Raw genomic sequence first — 20428 nt, 5'->3', positions numbered from 1 at the left:
AATAGCCTATTTAAATGAGGTATCCTTTTATGTCAACAGGACAAAGAATGATTAAAGTCTGGCTTAAGCTAAATGCCAAAACAATGATAAGTCTATTGAAAACCAGGCCTAATTAGTTCTGGTATTCACACGATTGCTTTTTAATACAGTCCAGACATGCATCTTACTTTTGATACACAGTCTGTCCTTAGGACATGTCAGCTTCTGCAGCATTTTTTATTTTAAATGTTACTCTCTGTTGGTTCTCCAACCTTTTTTTACCCGTTCATAATTCTTTCTCCCAGTTCTCCGGCTCTGTACCACGCTTGCTACCACCCATTACCACCAAACCAAACTACAGAACCTAACAGGGCTGGTAGTAAAATAAAATAATAGTAAAGAAATTAATGATTACTGTCCTGTAAATACCAACTAGCAAATGAGACAATCTGAAGCTGCTGGGTGTCTTCCTGTGGCATATGACAAAGCAGTCCCTGCTTGAATTAGTATCTTCTTTTCACCTAGCAAACCACAAAAGAAACACACACTTCATGTAATACTGTGAACATTCCCATTACAAAGAGCTTTGCTTAAGGAGAGTCCACAAGGAATCCAGTTATTCCCTGCCTAACCATCTTGCAGACAGAGATTATAAATTGCGGATTCAGATCTCTTGTCACCTTGCAAAATAGTGGTTTACAAGATTACGCCAGAACAGAAACATTAGCAACTCTTGCCAGTTCTTGTTTTGGGGAAAGCAACATTTAGCACACTTTGGACTTCCAGAAACAGAGAGAAAAAGCCCTCCAATTCCATAAGATCAATATATGTATTTGCAGTAGACCAGAGAACTGACTTGGCTAAACAGATTGTGCTGCAGGAGATGCATTGAACCTGGGTGTACAGGCAGATTTTGCTAGCTTAGGCTCATGTTGACTTGCCTTAGTGGAATTCAGACTCGTCATTACTTCAAATAGGTCTTCATTTTACTAGTTGCACAATCTGTTCTTTTGGGATCTTTTTTCCCCCCTCCAAAGTTCCTTCAAATTAAACACACATGGATACATATAATGCGTATCTGCAGTAAGTCAAGCCACAAGCTAACCACAAAGCTAATAGAACCTTTGCTTTTTGTGGATGCTTGAAGCCAAATCAGAGAACGAAGCTACTGGCAGACTGTTTTGCAGCAAACTAACATCTGCCAGTAAAAAATAAAAACAATATTAAATGTACCTCCTACAGTTTCTTTAGTAAACATCTGTTCTTCTCTTCTTGGCAAGCCATTTTCTTCTCAAATATTTAGCCAATTTTCAGATCTGCTAACTCAAGGCATTTGAGCAGCCATTAAACAAGCACCATAAAAAGCCACTTGAAGAATTAGAAGACAAGCCAGAGAGCCTGGACACAGAGCCAGCATGACCAAACCAGGCAGGAGAAAGGCCACTGAACTACCCAGCCTATGAAAGAGAGAATGACAGTAAAATATGTGATCCTGCAGATCCCATACACACAAGCTGCCTGAAAAAGAAACAGTTGCCAATTAAAAATAATGCCTATATTTGTCACAGAAGATAAATAAATAAGGTAGACTTTGGCAAACTACCTTCTAAAAGTAGTTCCATAGCAGCTGAAGTACAACCTAAAAAAGAGGGATGCTTTCACAAATCAAGGTTTAGAGGACAAAACCCAGCTTAGTGAGTTCCACACCCACACTAGCTCCATACAGCCCTATGGACTAACAGCAAAAGTCCTCCCAACCAACCATACCTCCTAGAGGTTTTGGTTACACAAGAAACGGTGTTGATTACTGAACTAGTGTACTGCAACAAAGCCTTCCATCTGTGTTCCATACAAATGAGCCACATACTGGAAGAACAATGCTCAAACCTACTTAGCTGTATTACAAAGATTTTTATCAAGCATGATGAAGCTAACCACAATGTCTTTCCTATCCAAGGCTTTTCTTTGATACCCAAGACACACCCAGCTTCCCTCAGCTTCAGACCTTAGTTCCATGTTATTGTGGTATTTCTTTATTTATTTAGCTGCCTTCCACATTATTGATCAATATTCATATTCCATATTGGTCAAATGCTTTTAATTCATTTAGCTCAAATAAACGTTCACTTCACTATTCACGCCCTCAACCAGCCTCTTCTGAATTTATTTATTTATTGTTAGGTCTTTAAGAGAATGAAAAAGTATTTTTAACTGTTATGACATTATGCCCCTGTACTGATGCCAAAATAGTTATCAATTTTAAAATGACCTCTATACCAGCAGAGAACAAAGAAACACGACTTTTTCAGAAGAACTTTCACATACAAATGATAATGCACTTGCAGTAAAGGGCCATTGCCCTGTGAATAACTGGAATGTTATGCTAAACAAGAGCACTAAGTCTTCTTAAATCACAAGATCTCGTAAATATATTCCTCATTCACTGAATAACAATAGATGCATTATATTTAGTTTTAGGCATTTGATTCCTATCTTTTCAACAAAACGCCTTTTAAGCTTCTGGCTGTACGCAGAGCCAGATGCTGTAGGTGTACCACTTGTTTACGTGGAATCCCTACAGATGGCACAAAGCTGTAGAGGGAGCGACAGTAATTTTTGGAGGCTACAGTGTACAAATGGGATTGGAAACACAACTACTAACTTCTGAAAGAGAAGCCACACAGACACAGTAGATAGTTTAAGCTTAAGATAAACACTTCTTTGAAAAATATGAATTGATTCAATTTAATTTCAGTTAACTGGACAGGTAAACATCTAAAAGGAGAGGAGTCACTGTGTCAGATAAAGATGTGGTGGCAAAGAAAGATAATCCGTCTGCCCACTACCTTCAGGAAGAAACGGAAATTTAGCGCAGCAAAAGCCCTGGAATTTATCTGGAAGGTGAAAAATGTGATTCATAGCAAATTTGAATGAAATCAGAAACACAGCATACACACATTGTCCATTGCTAGTAATACACCACTGCTGCCAACACAAATTAATTATGTATGCGAGTATATTATTAACAAAGTCTATACCTTTGTTACATGCTTGATTGAACCAACTGTGAGGTTTCTTCGACGATGTTTCATGCCTGGAAGATCCCAAAGGTGATCCAGCACAGTCTCTCCTTCTTCTAGTACATATTTCCGACCCTCGAACTTTGGTTTCTCATAAAAAATCCAACTGTAATAACGATATCATGAACTGAGTTGTGGCTCTTAGGTAAGACTGTCCTTATAAGGCACGTTTGCCGGAAAGCTCAGTAGTGAGCTCTTCTTATCAAGCCAACTATCAGACCTTTCTTACGCTGTCCTTCAGTAGTCACATTCACTTTACAAAAATACATGGCTTGTACTTCTGTGCTTTAGAAGTAAAATACACAGTTCTCCTCCAGGACGTAGCCTAACGTAACTTAAAACATTAACTGTCTAAAAATATAGCTAAACCACAAAGTAAATAAAAAGCCTTATTTTACCAGAAAAAAATATATTAATTGACACATCAAAACACATCCTGTTCAGAAAGATACTATGCAAGGCATAAACCATAAACATACTAATAATGGCATTCCATATTTCTTAGGACGTGAAAGAAATGTATGCAAAACCAAACAAGGCTGCCTCAAAACTACATAAATGTGACATGCACTGTTACTATGGCTGACAGTCAGAAACACACTGTAAGCGCCACCAATTAAATTCCAATGCAACAACTGATATGGTCCCAGCCCCAGCTTCCCAAAGCAAACCAAGAAACACTTGTAAAAACTGTCTTAAAGGTACTTGTGTATCCTTCTGCCTCCACATTCTGCTAAGTGCTACATTACAAACAGCAGCTGAGATTGTTAATTTTATGGTCCTTTTGCAACAGCTACTGTATAATGAAACTGAACTGGAAAAAAACCCAAACAAACAAAACAACCCACATTTTCTTTGGCATACACATGCTTCCAGTGATGAGTATGGCTGTACTGTCTCAGCACTTCAGGCAAGAAGTCTAAACTTACTTGTGGTTCTATTAGAAACTTTCTGTTTGAAGCTAGTTCCCAGGAGAAACACTATATGTTTTCTTGTACTGCAGCATTTGAAGCCTTGTTTCATGCTTTTTTCATTGTATCAGTCTAATTATAAAGAAAGAGACACTCTTGCAGATCAGATGTGTGTCATAAATAAAAGAAATTAAAATACAAGAGAAACACATATACAGTCTTTTGGAAAGACTCTATTTAAATACGACCTGGATTTCTTACCATCCTCTAATTATCCTAAGTAACGCTTCAATGGGAAAGATCCAGGACGTGGTATCTAGCACATCAGAATGAACTTCTTGTTTACTTTTGTCACCATAAATACCATAAATAATAATCTGAAACAACATACAATGCATACAAATGAGGGCCCATTTCAATATACAGTGTAGACAGTTATTTTTTGCTTGGAATAAAACTTATTTCACTTTGTGCTCACTCAACTGATATGCTACACTTTTTCTTCTTTTATGAAATGCTTTACTGAACTAAACCAGCAGTTGCTGACAGAAATACAGTAAAATTACTAGTGGCAGGATTTTTAATAACGTAATCTCATTATTAGTAAGTGCAAGCATATGCACCATTAAAATACATAAAACTAGACTAACAACTTCAGATGCTTTCCACTCAAAAATTTTGGTATATCAAATTATTCCATGTATCATATTGATCTACATGTCACAAATTCTGCTTACCTTTCCTGGTCTTGGATTGTATTTGAGACTTGCCCTGTCAATGAGGTTCTGAAATGAAAAGGACACAGAAAACAACTATTAACATCTACAACAGTAGCACAAAGCACAGACAGATTATTCTGGGTCCACTATTCCTATAAATGTATGCAACTGTCACTAGCAGAAACAAGCAAGATTTGTTTCATTGTCATTCAGAGTTGGTGTAAATAGTTTAACAGCATCAAACAATCAGAGGAAAGCAGCAAGTACTAGAAAGGAAGAACTATTATGGAAGTCATAACTTCTGAAAATGTATTACCCTTTCTCAGCACACAACAGTGACAAAACCAAAACAGACCTCTAACACAAACTGAAATATTCCCAGCATCACGGAAAGACTTCATTCTTTACTTACGTGTTTGGTCTATGCAGCCTTTTCAATTTCTAAATACTGGAAGAAGTGTTTCCATACCCTTATCTGCCACTGCTTTAAATAAACTAAAAAAGAAATGCTAATCTATGGAAGCAGCTATATTACTTGCTAACTGAGCTACAATTTGTAGAAGACTGTGATGAAACAGTCAAATAGCCCAATAAGCAGACATTTATATTTTTTGGACAATACAGCTCAACTAATCTCAGAAGTGGAAGAAATGAAAGAACAGTTTTCATACAAAAGGTAATTCCATCATCCTCAGGTTGAAATGTCCTTAACATGGACAAGTCTGTGTTTTGCTATTATACAGACTTGCTATTATCCATGTTTTCCTATTATATTTTCTGCTCATGTCTTCTCTTTTACAATTGAGCCACTTTCATCTGTGTGCTGAACCAAGAATACTGTGTTTTTAAAATTATTTTATCAGAAGACTTTTTTTTTTAACTATGATCTTAAACAGCCTAATTACTTTCATTTATGATAAAAGAATTAACCTTAAAAAGGGAGGAAGAAGAATAGGGAGACAGCACTTTTGAATCTGGGCTAATCACTTTGATTATTAATATTGCATGACACAACATCTTACCGCTGACAATTCTCCCAGTTTTGGCATGGTGTTGTCTTTACACCAATGAATCTTTGGCTGCAACATATCCTGGAGAATGCTTCCAAACCTGGTCCCCTTCTCAGAGGAGCAATTGCTGGCAGATTTCAAATACTGGTAGTACACACTTGTAGGAGGATGCTTTAGAGCAGCATCAGCTTTCTCTGAAACTGGCTCACAAGGTGTTTGACTGGGAGAAGCTGCATCTGGAAACAGTTCTGGTTGCTCCCTGGAGTCAAGTTGTTCTTTTGAAAGAAGTAGTGATTGTCCAGGAAACAAAGATCTAGTTTGCTTGTTTGATTGAAGGTTTGTTTGTAAATCCCCTCTCCACTGACTGGAAAGAAATTCTTCTCTCTCACCATCAATCATATTTTCTTCATATGATGATTCTTCCTCCTCCTCCTCCACTCCCTCCTCCTCGTCTTCTTTACTGAACTGAGTAGTAAACTGTAAGCGCTCAGAAACCGACTGGAGAAGGGATAGCACAGAAGTGTCATCAACATTATCTTTAGATATTCCACTAGGACGGCCTTCTGGCGACACGTCTGTGGAAAGTAAGTCTTCTTGGGAGCTGTCATCTTCGTATATCGGAGACAAAGAGAAAGGATATACTCTGTAGCGCTTGGCCTCCACGCTCAGAAATGACTCGGAGCAATGGCTATCTGTTGCTTGATTCAACTTGTTATCCTTCTCATAAAGACAGGCTGGCTCATGTTTATTCTTTGCTCTTTCACACATTACATGACCTATATTATCTGAAGGCAGAACAGAAGAAGAAAGCGAGACAGTTTGCATATCATCAGTTGAGACAGATTTATTCTCAGTGTGAAGGACACCTTCATAAATGACAGTAAAAGAACTGTTTTCCCACTGTTCAATTAGTGGAGAAAAGTCCAAAAGATCCATTGATTCCTTCATGTCATCGCTACAGTCCAGACCATTTTCTTCAAGCTGATCATTTCTCTTCATGTCTTGATCCTTCATTTGTACCTGCTTTGGATTCTCATTATTCTGGGCAAAAACTGCATGGAAGCAGTTTTGCCCTTCACTGTCCTCTCCAATAACAGACAATTCAGGTACAGCGAGCTGTGTCTTTAATCCAGTATTAACCTTTGCTACCTCACTTGCCCATTCTGCTAGTTCCTCTCCACTCTCCACTGCCTTTGAATCTTCTAAGGTCGCTTTTACTTGTGCAGGTACTTCTGTAGCCTCTCTTCTGCAGCGTTCATATGGACTGTCCTCTGCACTGCTTTCCAGAGAACCTTGAGGACTACTTTTGTCTTCGGATTCACTCTGCATGCTGATACATTCTTCATCAGGCATAAAAGATGACAAATTAACATTTACAGTTGGCAGCAATGTGCACTCTGGCATATTTGTATTATTGCATGCATCTTTTAACTGCAATGACAGAAGAATCTCTTCAGTCACAGTAGCATCTCTGTGTATTAAATGTAAAGATCCATCAGATTTTCTACTAGTTGCTGATAGTCCAGCTTTGCCACACAATTCTGCTGCAGCCAGATGTTCACACATCTCTGTATCGTGTCTCTCTTTGGCTGGTGTCATAAGATCCGATTCTGGCCTTGCTGAATTACCAGTGGGTAGAAATGCATTTTCTTGACACGCAAACACACTGTTTGGTACCTTTTCACGTCCTTGGGGCCAATCTATGCTATTTTCCATACTATTTGGAAGTAAAGGAGGACCTGAGCAATCTGCCTTTTCACAGTTTACAGCTACACTCTGAGTTTCCGCCTTCTCTGTTGGTTCCTGTGTTTTGGCAAGTAACGTCATATCCAGGTTTAAAATCTCTGGGGTTTCGGCCTTAGGTTTAGGCTCAACCTTTTCAGAAGGCCTTTTACTGTCACTGCCTTGCCACTGATTGGATGCCAGTTTTTGTTTGGCTGAGTTAATGACTTCATCAATTATTTCTTTTGCTTTTAGTGCCAGCGCACTATGTAGGTCAATTTTATCAGGGATGTAAGGTAGTATCTTTTCATCTTGATTATTTGTATCCACTGTTTCATTTCCTGTAAATGAAGATGAGCCTCCTCCACTGCTCTCATCAAAATATTTGAATGACTGCACAGCTGACTGGATTTCTTCTGCTTCTAGCTGTACAGTTCCAGCTTTCTCATCATTTAGAATATTTGTATTTATTAAACCTTCCTTGCTCCCACAAAGCTGGCAGACACCAATGGCTTGTTTTGCTATTATTTCTTCTATAGCCAAGTGTAAAACTGAGTCCACTATCTCCTCAGCTTTTTTAAACAAAACAGCAGCATCTTGGAATTTAGCACGTTCTTGTCCCTTCACATTGGTATCTTCCTGTACTTCCTCAGAACGGAGCTCATTTGACTCTGCAGGTGCAGCAGCAGCTTGATCAACCATTACAGAAGGGGCTTCTGAGATAGCAGAAGTATGGTTTCCAAGATTCACCTGTCCCACAGCATTTCCGCACATGCTCTCAGTACAGACTGATTTGGATGCCATTTCCAAAGATTTCAAAGGACAGACATGCGATGGCATTGCCTCTGCCAAGACACTGCCGTCAGCCTGTTGTGTGGAGGAGGCCTCCTCTGCCCCATCACCAGCTCTGTGACTGGAGGAACAACTGTTCCCCTGAGCAACGCCCAATGTTTCCAAGGCAGAAACAGAAAGGTTGGAGGCTTCTCCGGATCGCAGAGTAGGTGAAGAGGGCCTGGGGATGCAAACACCCCTCACATCTACTCCAGCAGCAGGATGATCAAGCATAGCTGGAGTAAGCTCAGGTTCCAGAGAACCAGCCAGGCATGCAGCCCTCGGGTCTCCTGAGCAAAGTGGCACCTTGGTCATTTTGTCCTCAGGGATTATTCTCCTAAACTCAGCAGCTGGAAAAATAAAGCTGTCCTGTTCAGAAGCAACAGACCATGTAGCAATCTGGCCATTTTCAGAGTTAGTGGCAGGAGAAGGCATTTTTCCTTGGTTGTCAGATGAAGAATCAAGTATTGTGGGTGACATCCTTGGCTTATTACTGTTTTCTTTCTTGGAAGAAAAATTAATACACCTATCTTCAGAAACAGGTGGAGATTCAGAAATTATGTCTACATCAACACCTTTTTCACACATGAAAGCAGAATGGTTGGTCAAAGGTCTTTCTCCACATCTCAAGGCAGAATGAGAAACCTCCAGAATGTTTTCTTGTGACTTAGAAATATGAGAAGAAAGTTCAGAGATGCAGTCCTTACACTCAGAAGGAACAAGAGCAACCTCAGTCATACCAGTCTTGTCAATTTTAGAAGTAGCAGGAGTAAGGTCATCTGTTCTGTCAATGCTGATTAAAGGGCAAGGTGCAGGCTTTGCTGTGTTATCTTCTGCGAGTGTAATTAATGTCTTGGCAGGAATGTTTTGAACAGTTTCAAGGGAAACAGGACCACAGTTGTAGACAGGAGCTGAGCTTTCCGAGAAGCTCATCTCTACAGGCTCAAAGGATTTGCTCTTCTCACATTCAGGATCAGGGTGAAAAACAGTCTCTCTCACATCTTTTAAATTGACTTCTCTTTTTCCTATAGTTTTATTTTCGGTCTTGCAACTAGGATGAAGAGAAGCTGAGCAACAGCCTCCAGTTTCAAAAGAAGACTCATAAGTAACAGAGAGAGGTGCTGTCAGCTCATTGAAGTTAGATTTCACGCTCTCACACCCGTGTGATGATACATCAGCCAGGTCTTCCACTGCAAGCTCAGATAAAACCTTCATTGCTTCCACACTCTCAGTTTCCAGATGAGGTAAACCAGTCTGCGGTGTGGCAGTATCCTTAGAATTCTCCACAAGGACTAACTGGTGATCACTTTGTACATCCATTGGTTTCCCTAACTCACTAAGTTCCTCATTACAAGTTCCCCTGCCCATGACTATACCTTGATAATTTTTAATAGATGACACTGAAGCCGTTAGATTATTTGCGGCTATGCTTTTTTCTCCTCTGGACTCCATGCTAAGCAAAGTAGGTATTTGTTCATTAAAAGGTAAAAGAGCAGTAGCAAGAAAGTTCTGTGGATTCTGCTCTCTTTCTACAGCTGCCACAATTTTCTGTGTATCACTTTTTCTTGGATCACTATCTTTATTTGCACTACCTGTATGCTGATCTGCTTGCTGCTGAAATGTAGTGGTACTGGAATGAAGCATCTGGACATCCGATGTTAACTCCGAGTAACTATCCATTTGATGTTTACAGCAATATTCTCCCTTACTCACCTGTAGTTCTTCATTAACTGTCTTATTTTTTGATTTAGGTGAATGTAAACAATAATCCTGCATTTCTTTTGTGGACTCCTTATTAGCTGCTTTACGACAATGATTTTCTTCATCAAAGTTAGAAATAGCATTTTTGTCTGCCTGAAACTGAGCTTCTGCCTCTCCCAGCAGTCCAACTTCTTTTCCAACCAAATCACTTGCAGAACTCATGTTAAGGGAATTGGTAATCTGGGAAGTGGAATTCGTTAGGATCTCATTGTTTCTACTACTAGATGACAGTAATGAATCTAGTGAGTATGTCCTTTTAACTTTTGTTGCAGCTAAAGCAGGTGTATGTTTTAAGTCTATCTCATGAGATGATTCAGTAGATGAAGTTGTGGTCTTTGCAGTTATTTCATGTTTACTGCTACCCAAGCAATGCTGAGCTTTACCAGACTGTTTTGTTCCCATTTTAACTGCAGAAGAATTTACTATGACACCATCTTCATGATCTTTACCCTCATCTTCTCCATTTTCTTTTATTAAGTGTCCTGATTTCGGAGAGACAGTAGTTTGGATTTCTCCATTTTCTTTGATTGTTGAACCATTTCTGTTCTCACTACTTTCTTCTCCTTTCTCAGCCATTTCTGATTGATTCTTCAGTAGCTGCCTAATCCTTGCAGAACCTCGATATGTTGCGTAAGTGACTGCGGGTGCTTCTGGCTTCCGTTGCATCTGCCTGTAACAAGGATCATCATTATCAGCACAAAAAAGACCATCTAAATAGCTGGTGTGAAATAAAGGTTAACACAAACTACGGATGATGTACAATACTGTTTTCCTCCAGAGGTTAGCACAAACTGTAGATTGCACACACCACTACTTTCCTCCTTTCTCTGCTCTTCCTAAATATGGGTTTGTGTGACAAATGATACATACACTACCTTTTACTGAAAAAGCCAACTTACACTATAAGCAAAAAGTAGATGTTGCTATAAACAACTGCTATCATTTGCTTTCTACTAGACAATAGAATTACTATTTACAAATGCCACTGTAAGTCAACACTTGCAGTGACAGAAATATGCATACTTTTGCGAAGATGTTATACCCTACTAAAGCAGGCCTATACTTTAAAACTGAAAAAAAAAAAAAAAAAATTACCGTACTAATGTTCATTAAAATATTGAATTGAAGTTTAAATTTTTACTCAAGCTCTCAGTACATTGCTAAGGAACAGGACTAGGAGAAGCAAAACACGTGGAGAAAAGAAAGTATACAACAGGGAATGCTTTTTGAACCATAGGGTAGTAAAGACAGAGAGCGAATGGAGTTCAGGTAAGAATGAAGACTGCTTGAATGCTGCAAGAAATATAGAAATGAGAAGCCAAGAAATGTGACCAGGACTTGGTAGATCTAGCCATTTATCAGTTTTAAATTAGTAGCAAAAAAAGTAAATGCAAAAACTAACAAACAAAAGAATCACCATGGAAAAACTGTGATCCTGATCCGTCACTGTTCTTTCTGATATACTAATGATAAATTCAGAGCCTGTCACTTTCAATTTTCTGAAAAGGCATTTTTTCTTCTTTCTTAAAACTAACAGACATCACAAATACTCACCTTTCTTTCTAATGCTTCTGTCCTTTCCCCCTATTTTTTTGTCAGTTAAAGAATTGTCACTGCCCAATTTTTGCGAGAATATGAATGTGACTGTCAGCTTTTCCATTCTTCACCTTAGGACAAAGCAGATGCTCAGACTGTGCTTAAACTCCATTCTGCCTCAGCCCCCACCTAAACTGAGAACAAACCCTTTCAAACTCTTACCCAGTCTGACCCTATGTTTGCTAACCTGGTGGGTGGAAGTAGCCGTTCACCTGTCTGGGAAACTGTCATACTCCTTTCAGAAGAGCCTCTTGGGGAAACAAACAAACAAATAAAGAGTTAGCTAAGATTTTGATTTCTAATATAAAAGCATTGCAATAGGTAAAAATATCTTAAAAGCATTTTAAAAAGCTCTGCAGCTTACCATTAGTTGACATTTCTTGGGAAGGTATTACAGCTCTACAGTTGAGAACAAATAATTTAAGTGAGAAATAGAACGTAAATTTACTAAGGAAAACTGAACAGCAAAATAAGTAATTTTGTTTATTTGAGTATCACTGAGTAACTATAACTTCAAATATTGTCTGTATGGATTTTGAGTATGTATTCTCTCAACAGGTACAGAAGAATATAAACAAGGAGTGGATTTACCCCTCTAAAATAGAATCTCTCTTCTGTCAAGGTTTTAGAGGCCCAGATTCTTACTTTGATATTAATTTTATTTTGAAGAGGAAACTTAATACTATTTAAAATCAGAAGTAAACTCCCTCCTTGTGCAGTATTTGGACATGCGAAGAGTAAAATGAACTAAAAGTGAAATTATTCATATCCATAAACACTAAAACAGAGATATAAACACTCATTTATATGCATGTTTTACATTGCCAGGTATATTTAGGTTAATGCCAAAATAGCTGAATATGGGAACTTAGTGTGAGAACTTGAAAATAAAAGTTTGTATTTGGATTAAATTAATTGTAATCCCTGGTGAAGGCTACAGCAGAATCTCAATACAGGTTTTATTAGCCAGGTATATTAAGTTATAGAGGAAACAGGAAAGTCATGTATAAACACCATGTCTCCCAACCAATTGCAAAGTTAGATGCCTACATTTAGTCTTCTATACCACTAGTCTGGTTTCCAGACACACTACAGCTACCAGTGGTAGCTGCTAAACACACACACCATTTGTTGAAGTTGCTGTCTTAAGCATTCACACCTCTTCAAAGAAACACACACATTTCTGAGTGGAAGAAAACAAAACACAGCTGGAGAAAGGGTAGTAGAGAAAAAATAAATATTTTTTTTTTCCTTTAACAAAAAAAAAAAAATTACATTATTTTCCACTTCCTCACAGAAAACTTTCTTCTGCATTAGAAAATATTTTCCAAAGCTCCAGAGATCCTAAAAATCTTTGGGGAAGGACTTGTTGAGTTCTATAGTATACTATATCCACTCATCATCAAACACAGCCATAATAAAAATAAGTCTTAAGAATGTAAGACCTGATCATACTGTCATTCAGGATTAACCTTACTGACTAACCTCTCCTATTTCAGTTAAGTCAGAATGGGATCAAAATGTTTTGAATAATCACTATTAAGCTTTTACAAAATCTATCGGCTCTCTCATACTTTGGCCAACCTCAAAAATAAAAGTCGGTCTACAACCGTCCTGAATGCAGATAAAATTTCTTCCAAGAAAACAAACAGAACACAGATTGGCACCAATCCTCCAAACAAGTTTTACGGATTCTTGAAAATGAAAACTGTAATGATATGCGTTTAAAGTGAGCACAGTAATAGCATAGCAAAGTACCAAACACTCATTCCACCACAATCAAGGCATTATTTTGAACAAACATCTTGATGACAATTACCTTGTACTGAGTGCCTTTCATTCTGCTGTTGATATTTTGTCTAATATGCAGTGGGAAGAATTCCGAACGTATCTATAAACACCTGGCGAGAACCAGTGCTCTGATGCAAACCAGGAAAATGTCCTTGTTTGTCTCCCACACCCAACTTTGCCTTCAAATTTCTCCCATGAACTCAGCAATTCTTAAACCCAAAGCATCCGGAAATGGGATGAGCAAGTTAATTTTACAGAATATTGTCTAGACAGGGATGACAAGGAGAACCCAGCATGACGGCGTCCCATATTCACATTGATTTGAGCCATAGATCCCAACAAAAAGTTATACCATTTGTAACACATGGTCAGGCAAAACAAACGTACTCAGAAGTTTCACTTTGCCTATGTGGTGCCTTTTACCATTTTGCCCAGTTCTTTTTGCTCTCCCTTTGTCTTCCTTCTCCTAAGGAAGCTGGTGGCTCATGGCTTGGATGGGTGTACTCTTCGCTGGGTAAAAAACTGGTTGGGTGGCCGAGCCCAGAGAGTTGTGGTGAATGGAGTTAAGTCCAGTTGGCGAACGGTCACGAGCGGTGTTCCCCAGAGCTCAGTTTTGGGGCCAGTCTTGTTTAACATCTTTATCAGCAATCTGGATGAGGGGATCAAGTGCACCCCCGGTAAGTGTGCAGGTGACACTAAACTGGGTGGGAGTGTTGATCTGCTGGAGGGCAGGATGGTCCTGCAGAAGGATCTGGACAGGCAGGACCGATGGGCCGAGGCCAACTGTATGAGGTTCAACAAGGCCAAGTGCCAGGTCCTGCACTTCGGGCACAACAACCCCATGCAACGCTACAGGCTTGGGCAAGAGTGGCTGGAAAGCTGCCTGGCTGAAAAGGACCTGGGGGTGTTGGTCAACAGCTGGCTGAACATGAGCCAGCAGTGTGTCCAGGGGGCCAAGAAGGCCAACAGCATCCTGGCTTGTATCAGGAATAGCGTGGCCAGCAGGAGCAGGGAGGTGATTGTCCCCCTCTACTCAGCACTGGTGAGGCTGCACCTCAAATACTGTGTCCAGTTTTGGGCCCCTCAGTACAAGAAGGACATTGAGGTGCTGGAGCGTGTTCAGAAAAGGGCAATGAAGCTGGTGAAGGGTCTGGAGCACAGGCCTTATGAGGAGCGGCTGAGGGAACTGGGGTTGTTTAGCCTGGAGAAGAGGCTGAGGGGAGACCTTATCGCTCTCTACAACTCCCTGAAAGGGGGTTGTAATGAGGTGGGTGTTGGTCTCTTCTCCCATGTAGTTAGCGATAGGACGAGAAGAAATGGGCTTAAGCTGCACCAGAGGATGTTTAGATTGGATATTAGAAAAATTTCTTCATGGAAAGGGTAGTCAAGCATTGGAACAGGCTGCCCAGAGAGGTGGTAGAGTCACCATCCCTGGAGGTGTTCAAAAAACAGGCAGACATGGCACTCTGGGACATGGCGGTGTTGGGTTGATGGTTGGACTGATGGTCTTAAGAGATCCTTTCCAACCTTAAGGATTCCTAGTTTTTACTTTCATTAAAAAATAATCCAGCCACCAAGCCCGGAAACATGAAATTGGTACTCTACCGTTAATTGGTTTAGTGGTGGAGTTGGTAGTGTTAGGTTAATGGTTGGACTAGATGATCTTAAAGGTCTTTTCCAACCTAAACAATTGTATGATTCTTTGAATTTTATGCTCCGACTGATGAATTGATGAAGTCTGAGCAAGTCTCAGAGCAATCTGCCCTATGGAGCTGTGTGCACAAAGCCAGTCCTGACTAGCACCAGCTATAGCACCACTTCAGCTCAAACCCTCATCCTGTAGTTGCCCTCTGCCAGCGTCTCCTAACACACAGCTCTGCTTTCCTGCGGACTTGCCTCTACCAAGAGTTTCTGCAGTGAATGTTATTTTAAGAGGGAACCAACCTCTCCTCCACAGACATGGCCACTTCAGGATCTCTGACCTTTGATAAAGAATTTGCTGCTCAGCATATTATAAAAATTTTGCCAACAGACCTTTTAGTCCTAATGCATATACTTTTAGAGCACACAGAAGTGTGTTCAATCTGAACGCTCACATGCAACAAGACGTTTAAAAAACAAAACCCCATGTTCCTATACGGCAGCAGCAATTCACCTGTAAGTCTTACAAAACACATTTAGAAGCTGGTTGTGTCACAGAAAATCTTTTGAAAGTGTCACTAGAGTCTTGTTTCACAGACATTTAAAGTAAGAATTCATTTCTGAGCACCAAAAGAATACGTCAGTTCAGAACTTACCTTAAAAACTCTTTGCAATTTATTTTTTTTTCCCCAACTCATATGAGGATACAGATGAAAGCCTAATTAGATACAGAACCCAGTGTGTATTCTGTCATATATTTCAAATACTGGGAGATTCCTTCCTTCCCGTCTTCACAGGAAGCTATTCAATTCCCTATAAAGCCTTAATTCAGTTTCACAAAAGACTGTTTGACAGCAACAAGAGAGGATGTCAGCATGAGTTACGTTAAATTTGTCAAAAGTAGATGCTTCTAGAGATTTCTTCTATTCTGAGAGAGAAATAAAAAGTTCAAGGGGGGCTAACTCAAGGAGGAGAGGAGAACATCTTCTGACATCTCATATGACAGACATCTTGTGTAACTTGCCCAAAAGGTGGCATTAGTTATAAAACAATCTTGTTGGTTTTGAAGCCCTGAAGCGGGAGGAAACCTACTACCTCGAATGCCTCATCTCAGCGCATCCATAAAGACTACATTGCTTGCATCTTTTTCAAGTGTATGTCATCAAGGTGGTGACCCCTCCAATCTTCCTATTTGTACCATACAATAATGCAGAAAGCAGAAAACCCTAGACTATTTTCAAAAAGATGGAGAAAAATCACAGAGCATGATACAGCACTACCTGGGTATAGCATCTCAGATCCCCAGGCAGCACACCTTCATTTGCACAGCGTGACATCCACACTAGAAAGCCCTCACAACTGGCATCAGTGCTTAGCTCTGGGTTCACAGGCTCAGCAGTACCAAAGCATAAGCATACCACTGCTGGCTGGCCTGTTTCTGCAGCATGCAACACCTGACTCTACCAAGACATGTAATGGCCATTTTTTTTTCCTCATACCTCACTCTTCCAGTATTTTCTCCCCAGCCCAGCAGTCTCCTGCTTTTTCAAGCATACATGTGCATGTTTCCCCTAAACTTCTCTCACAGACCCCTCAAGTAGCTCCCAGAGCAGAGAGATCTGCAGGCTACAGGCTGAAAACCACTAATCTAAATCAGTATGTCTCTTGTGGTTCCTGTCTACCCCTCCCTGACTATTTTAAAATCATGCTATTGTTTATTTTAATTTTTTTCCACTTAGCTTTTTTCCTACCACATACTTAACTCACAACTATTTTTTAATTATGGTAAGGCCCTTTGTCTGGAAACAACTGTCTTAAAGTCACTTTGAAAAACCTTCTGGTGGAATCCAACTTAGTCAGCCAGCTGGTTTCTACACTCATGTCAGATCTTCATAAATGGAAAAAATAAAAGCCTTACTGAAAAAAAGACAGTGTGGGCTAACTGAAAAGTTGCCATATACAACTTAGATGAAAGAAAATGATTTTTTAGCCAGAGGGGATAGCTTCATGATTCAAATCTGAAGTTTGAAATACCTAGTGTCCTTGGAGTTCACAACATATATTTCAAAAGGTCAAAAGTTTGGCTGAACAAAGTGATTTGCACACAGTTGACTCTGCAGGAAATTTCAAAGCTAATGTTCCATAAGGACAATTAAGAGTCAATGACAATTTTAATAAAACCAAATGTAGTCACTGTGACCTTGGAAGGAATGCTTTTCCTTCCCCTTGCCCTTCACGGTACTACTTCTTGATTATCTTCCACATCTGGGAAAGCAACCCTACTCTTCTGAGTCTGAAGGAAGAAAGCACAGATTGAGGCTGACCCAAAACAGCAGCAGCTGCAAGACCTTCTTTTTCCCAGCAGGAAGGGCCTGGGATCACTCCCGGATCTTCGTTGCCATCTTTCCCCAGTACCCGGCAGCAGCCAACCTTTCTGCCCTGTACCTGTGGGAAATATCCATGCACACCTACCTGCCACCCTCAAGCCCCACACCCCGCGCAGTTCAGCCAGCTACCCCTCCCTTCCCCTCTGTCACACTCAGATATTCATGCCTTTGACTTGCCTCTTCCAGGGAGCATGGACAAGCACGGCCTGTGCTGCCTCATGCTGAGGTGTAAGGAGGGGTTATAAGATGCTGCAAATCCCAACGAAAAGCAAATCGCATTCACAAGCTGGATGGCATAAAGTTACCTTGTGAGAGACAGCCTTGCCTTCGGGCACAGAGCTGTAACATAGGCTGGAAAGGATGATGGGAGATCGTCCAATTCCAACCCCTGCTCCAAGCTCGACCAACTCGATCAGGGTACTCAGGGCCTCGTCCTACCACTTCCGAGCACCTCTCAGGATGGGCCTTCGGGACAGGAGCCCTGCACACATGCCCCAGGGTTCAACCACCCTCACAGTGAAAACACCTTTCCTAATATCCCATGTTCCCATTGCCCCTTGTCCCAACAGCGCATGTCTCTGAACGGAGTCTGCCTCCAAGGCCTCCATGAGAGAGCCGAGGACAGCAGTAAGGTCTCCCCTTAGCTTTCTCTTCTTAAGGCTGAAGAAAGCCATTCCCCTTGGCATCTCCTCACACATAATGAGGAATTAAAGCTAGGACATCCCTCTACTCTCAAACAAGAGTGTGGCTTCAGATGCATTAAGGAAACCAAAGGGCTTGATTTCTGAATGCCAGAAACAAAGAAATTATTCTTCCCTTTCACTTACACCGATGCTAGGGGGAGGAAGGCAGGCATATCAGCAAGAGATTATACTGGGACCTGCCTAGGAGCATTACACAGGTGCTCTGTGTGCTCTGAAGAGGCAACCAAAGGTGGCTACGTGTTCTAGCAGCGTACCTGCCCACTTACCGCAGGAACCCAGTGATACCCTCTCTCTGACGCTACTTGCCACCCCAACAACAGTAAAGATGAAGGTGTGAGGATTAAGCCCTTATTGACAAGTAAAGGCCTAGGAGGCCTGAACAATTACATTGCAGGTAGCTCCTTAACTTCAAAATCACACTGTAAAATGCTGTTTCTAAGAAACAGTCTCTATTAATCGAATACATTGCCCAGTTGCACAACCCTATTAAAAAAAGTTCAGTGGAAAAAACAACCCAGTGAATTAATTTTCAGCCTAATTAATTTAGCATCATACATCTGTTATGAATTACTCTAAAACTAAGAAGCTTTCATCCTTCAGAGACACAGTTGCTTTGGTGCCAACAAGAACCTTTCCTTTGGCCCACATCCCAGCTCTGGGCAGGTACCCTTCTCTGGCAGGCAGGCCTGGGCCTGCATTTCTCCTACAGCAGAGCCCTGAAATTCACCCGCCCCACTGTTGGAATGGGTCGCTAAATCTCAGCGCAGCACCTATCATGACAAGGTCTCAGTTGACCCACATAGGCTTGGGCTCTCGTCAAAATTTGAAAGTCTGTGAGTAGTGTTAAAGGGTAGCTTGTTCAAATCAAGGTATGCAGAGATGTGTCTGGAAGAAAAGATATAAGAATAAAGAAGCCCTCTTCTTTAGTAACCTAACACTAAATCCTTCCACGGGAGTTTGGGTATACCCCTGCAATCACTGCTGGAGGCCTCCCTCCACAGATCACCAGGAGAATTAGGGGCAGAACGATCCTGATCCTTCCCCAGGACAGCCTTCTAAATAAATTTTGGGCCATATTTGGCTGTCCTAGAAGGCTGGAGCTCCCCACATAATTTATACCCCTACCAAGCGGCAGCAGGTCATGCTCAGCAATGACTCCCTGTCCACCTTAGCACCAGCAACTGAACAACACCATACTTCCACGGTCGGTTTCTTAAGGCAGAAGCCAGAAAGCCTTCCGAAGACTAATTACTACACCCCTCTCCCTGTTTCCCCACCCCAGGATGCATAGCTCTGCCCCCCGCTCCTCCTTGCGCTGCTTCAAGTGTCTGTGTAGCAAATTGCATTGGGGAATTAAGACCAAAAGTAGCCGATCTAGGTCCAAACAGCAGTGCTTGCAGGCATGCAGAGCATGTGCTGGCAGGACCACCCAGGGTCCACAGCTGTCCTTGTGCTCCCCAGAGCCACCACCAAGGCAACCTCTTACTACAAAGGGAAGCAGCTGTCTCTCCTGTCTTTGACAGGCTGTATATTACTATATATTTGTCTGTACGATGGGAATCTTTATGCAGGTATTATTATAGTAGAAGTAATCAACACAGTGCTCTTGTTTTCCTCTTACTGTCATCACCCAACAGATGCTTTCAAAGATGGCTGGACACTGCCATGCTGTGTGTACACTTATGGTTTTAAATGTTCAAGTCCTGTATGTAAAATAGGTCCTGGGTAGGCAATTATAGAGGAGGACATGGCTCTGATCACAAGACAGATTTGATTTCAACAAATGCAGCAGCAGCTTCCCCACTCCTCTACATTATTCCTCAGGAATTACTTGATTAGACCATCGCTTGGAATTAAGTGATTTAATTTCCATTCATTTACTCTTGATTGTCTGCTAAAGGCATCTATAGGGAAAGATGAATGCTGCTGCTACTGACTGAATCAAAACCACAATACACAATCCATCAGACAAATTAAGAGCCATGTTTCTGTATCACCACAAGTCTGCATCTGACCAGTAACACAGGTGAAAGACAAGCACTGAAACAGACACATTAACCAGAATTATGGAGACCTGAAGGATTTTATCAGATGTATTTCTAACAGAACAAAATAAACGGGGATGCAGAGGGATCTGTACAGGCTGGATCGACAGGCTGAGGCCAACTGTATGAGGTTCAACAAGGCCAAGTGCCAGGTCCTGCACTTCGGGCACAACAACCCCATGCAACGCTACAGGCTTGGGCAAGAGTGGCTGGAAAGCTGCCTGGCTGAAAAGGACCTGGGGGTGTTGGTC

General features: G+C 40.9%; 2 protein-coding genes across 3 annotated transcripts in view; both read right to left on the bottom strand.

Annotated features, from left to right (window-relative positions):
* The window catches only part of LOC104037513 (uncharacterized), a 50479-nt gene extending 40135 nt beyond the window's left edge, over positions 1-10344 (bottom strand). For both annotated transcript variants that reach the window (XM_009491492.2, XM_075716474.1), the window contains exons 1-4: positions 5712-10344; positions 4708-4755; positions 4232-4347; positions 3018-3165 (exon numbers count right to left, since the gene is read on the bottom strand). In XM_009491492.2, the coding sequence (XP_009489767.2) occupies positions 3018-3165; positions 4232-4347; positions 4708-4755; positions 5712-10175 (4776 nt within the window). In that variant the 5' untranslated portion in view covers positions 10176-10344. The remainder of the gene's footprint in view (positions 1-3017; positions 3166-4231; positions 4348-4707; positions 4756-5711) is intronic.
* Positions 10177-20428, bottom strand: part of LOC142593692 (uncharacterized) — a 46214-nt gene continuing 35962 nt past the window's right edge. The window contains exons 5-7 of the mRNA XM_075711896.1: positions 11797-11859; positions 10235-10683; positions 10177-10193 (exon numbers count right to left, since the gene is read on the bottom strand). Coding sequence (XP_075568011.1) covers positions 10177-10193; positions 10235-10683; positions 11797-11859 — 529 coding nt within the window. The remainder of the gene's footprint in view (positions 10194-10234; positions 10684-11796; positions 11860-20428) is intronic.

Source organism: Pelecanus crispus, chromosome 1 (assembly GCF_030463565.1).
Source record: "Pelecanus crispus isolate bPelCri1 chromosome 1, bPelCri1.pri, whole genome shotgun sequence".
NCBI lineage: Eukaryota > Metazoa > Chordata > Aves > Pelecaniformes > Pelecanidae > Pelecanus > Pelecanus crispus.
This window is presented reverse-complemented; position numbering and strand designations above follow the sequence as displayed.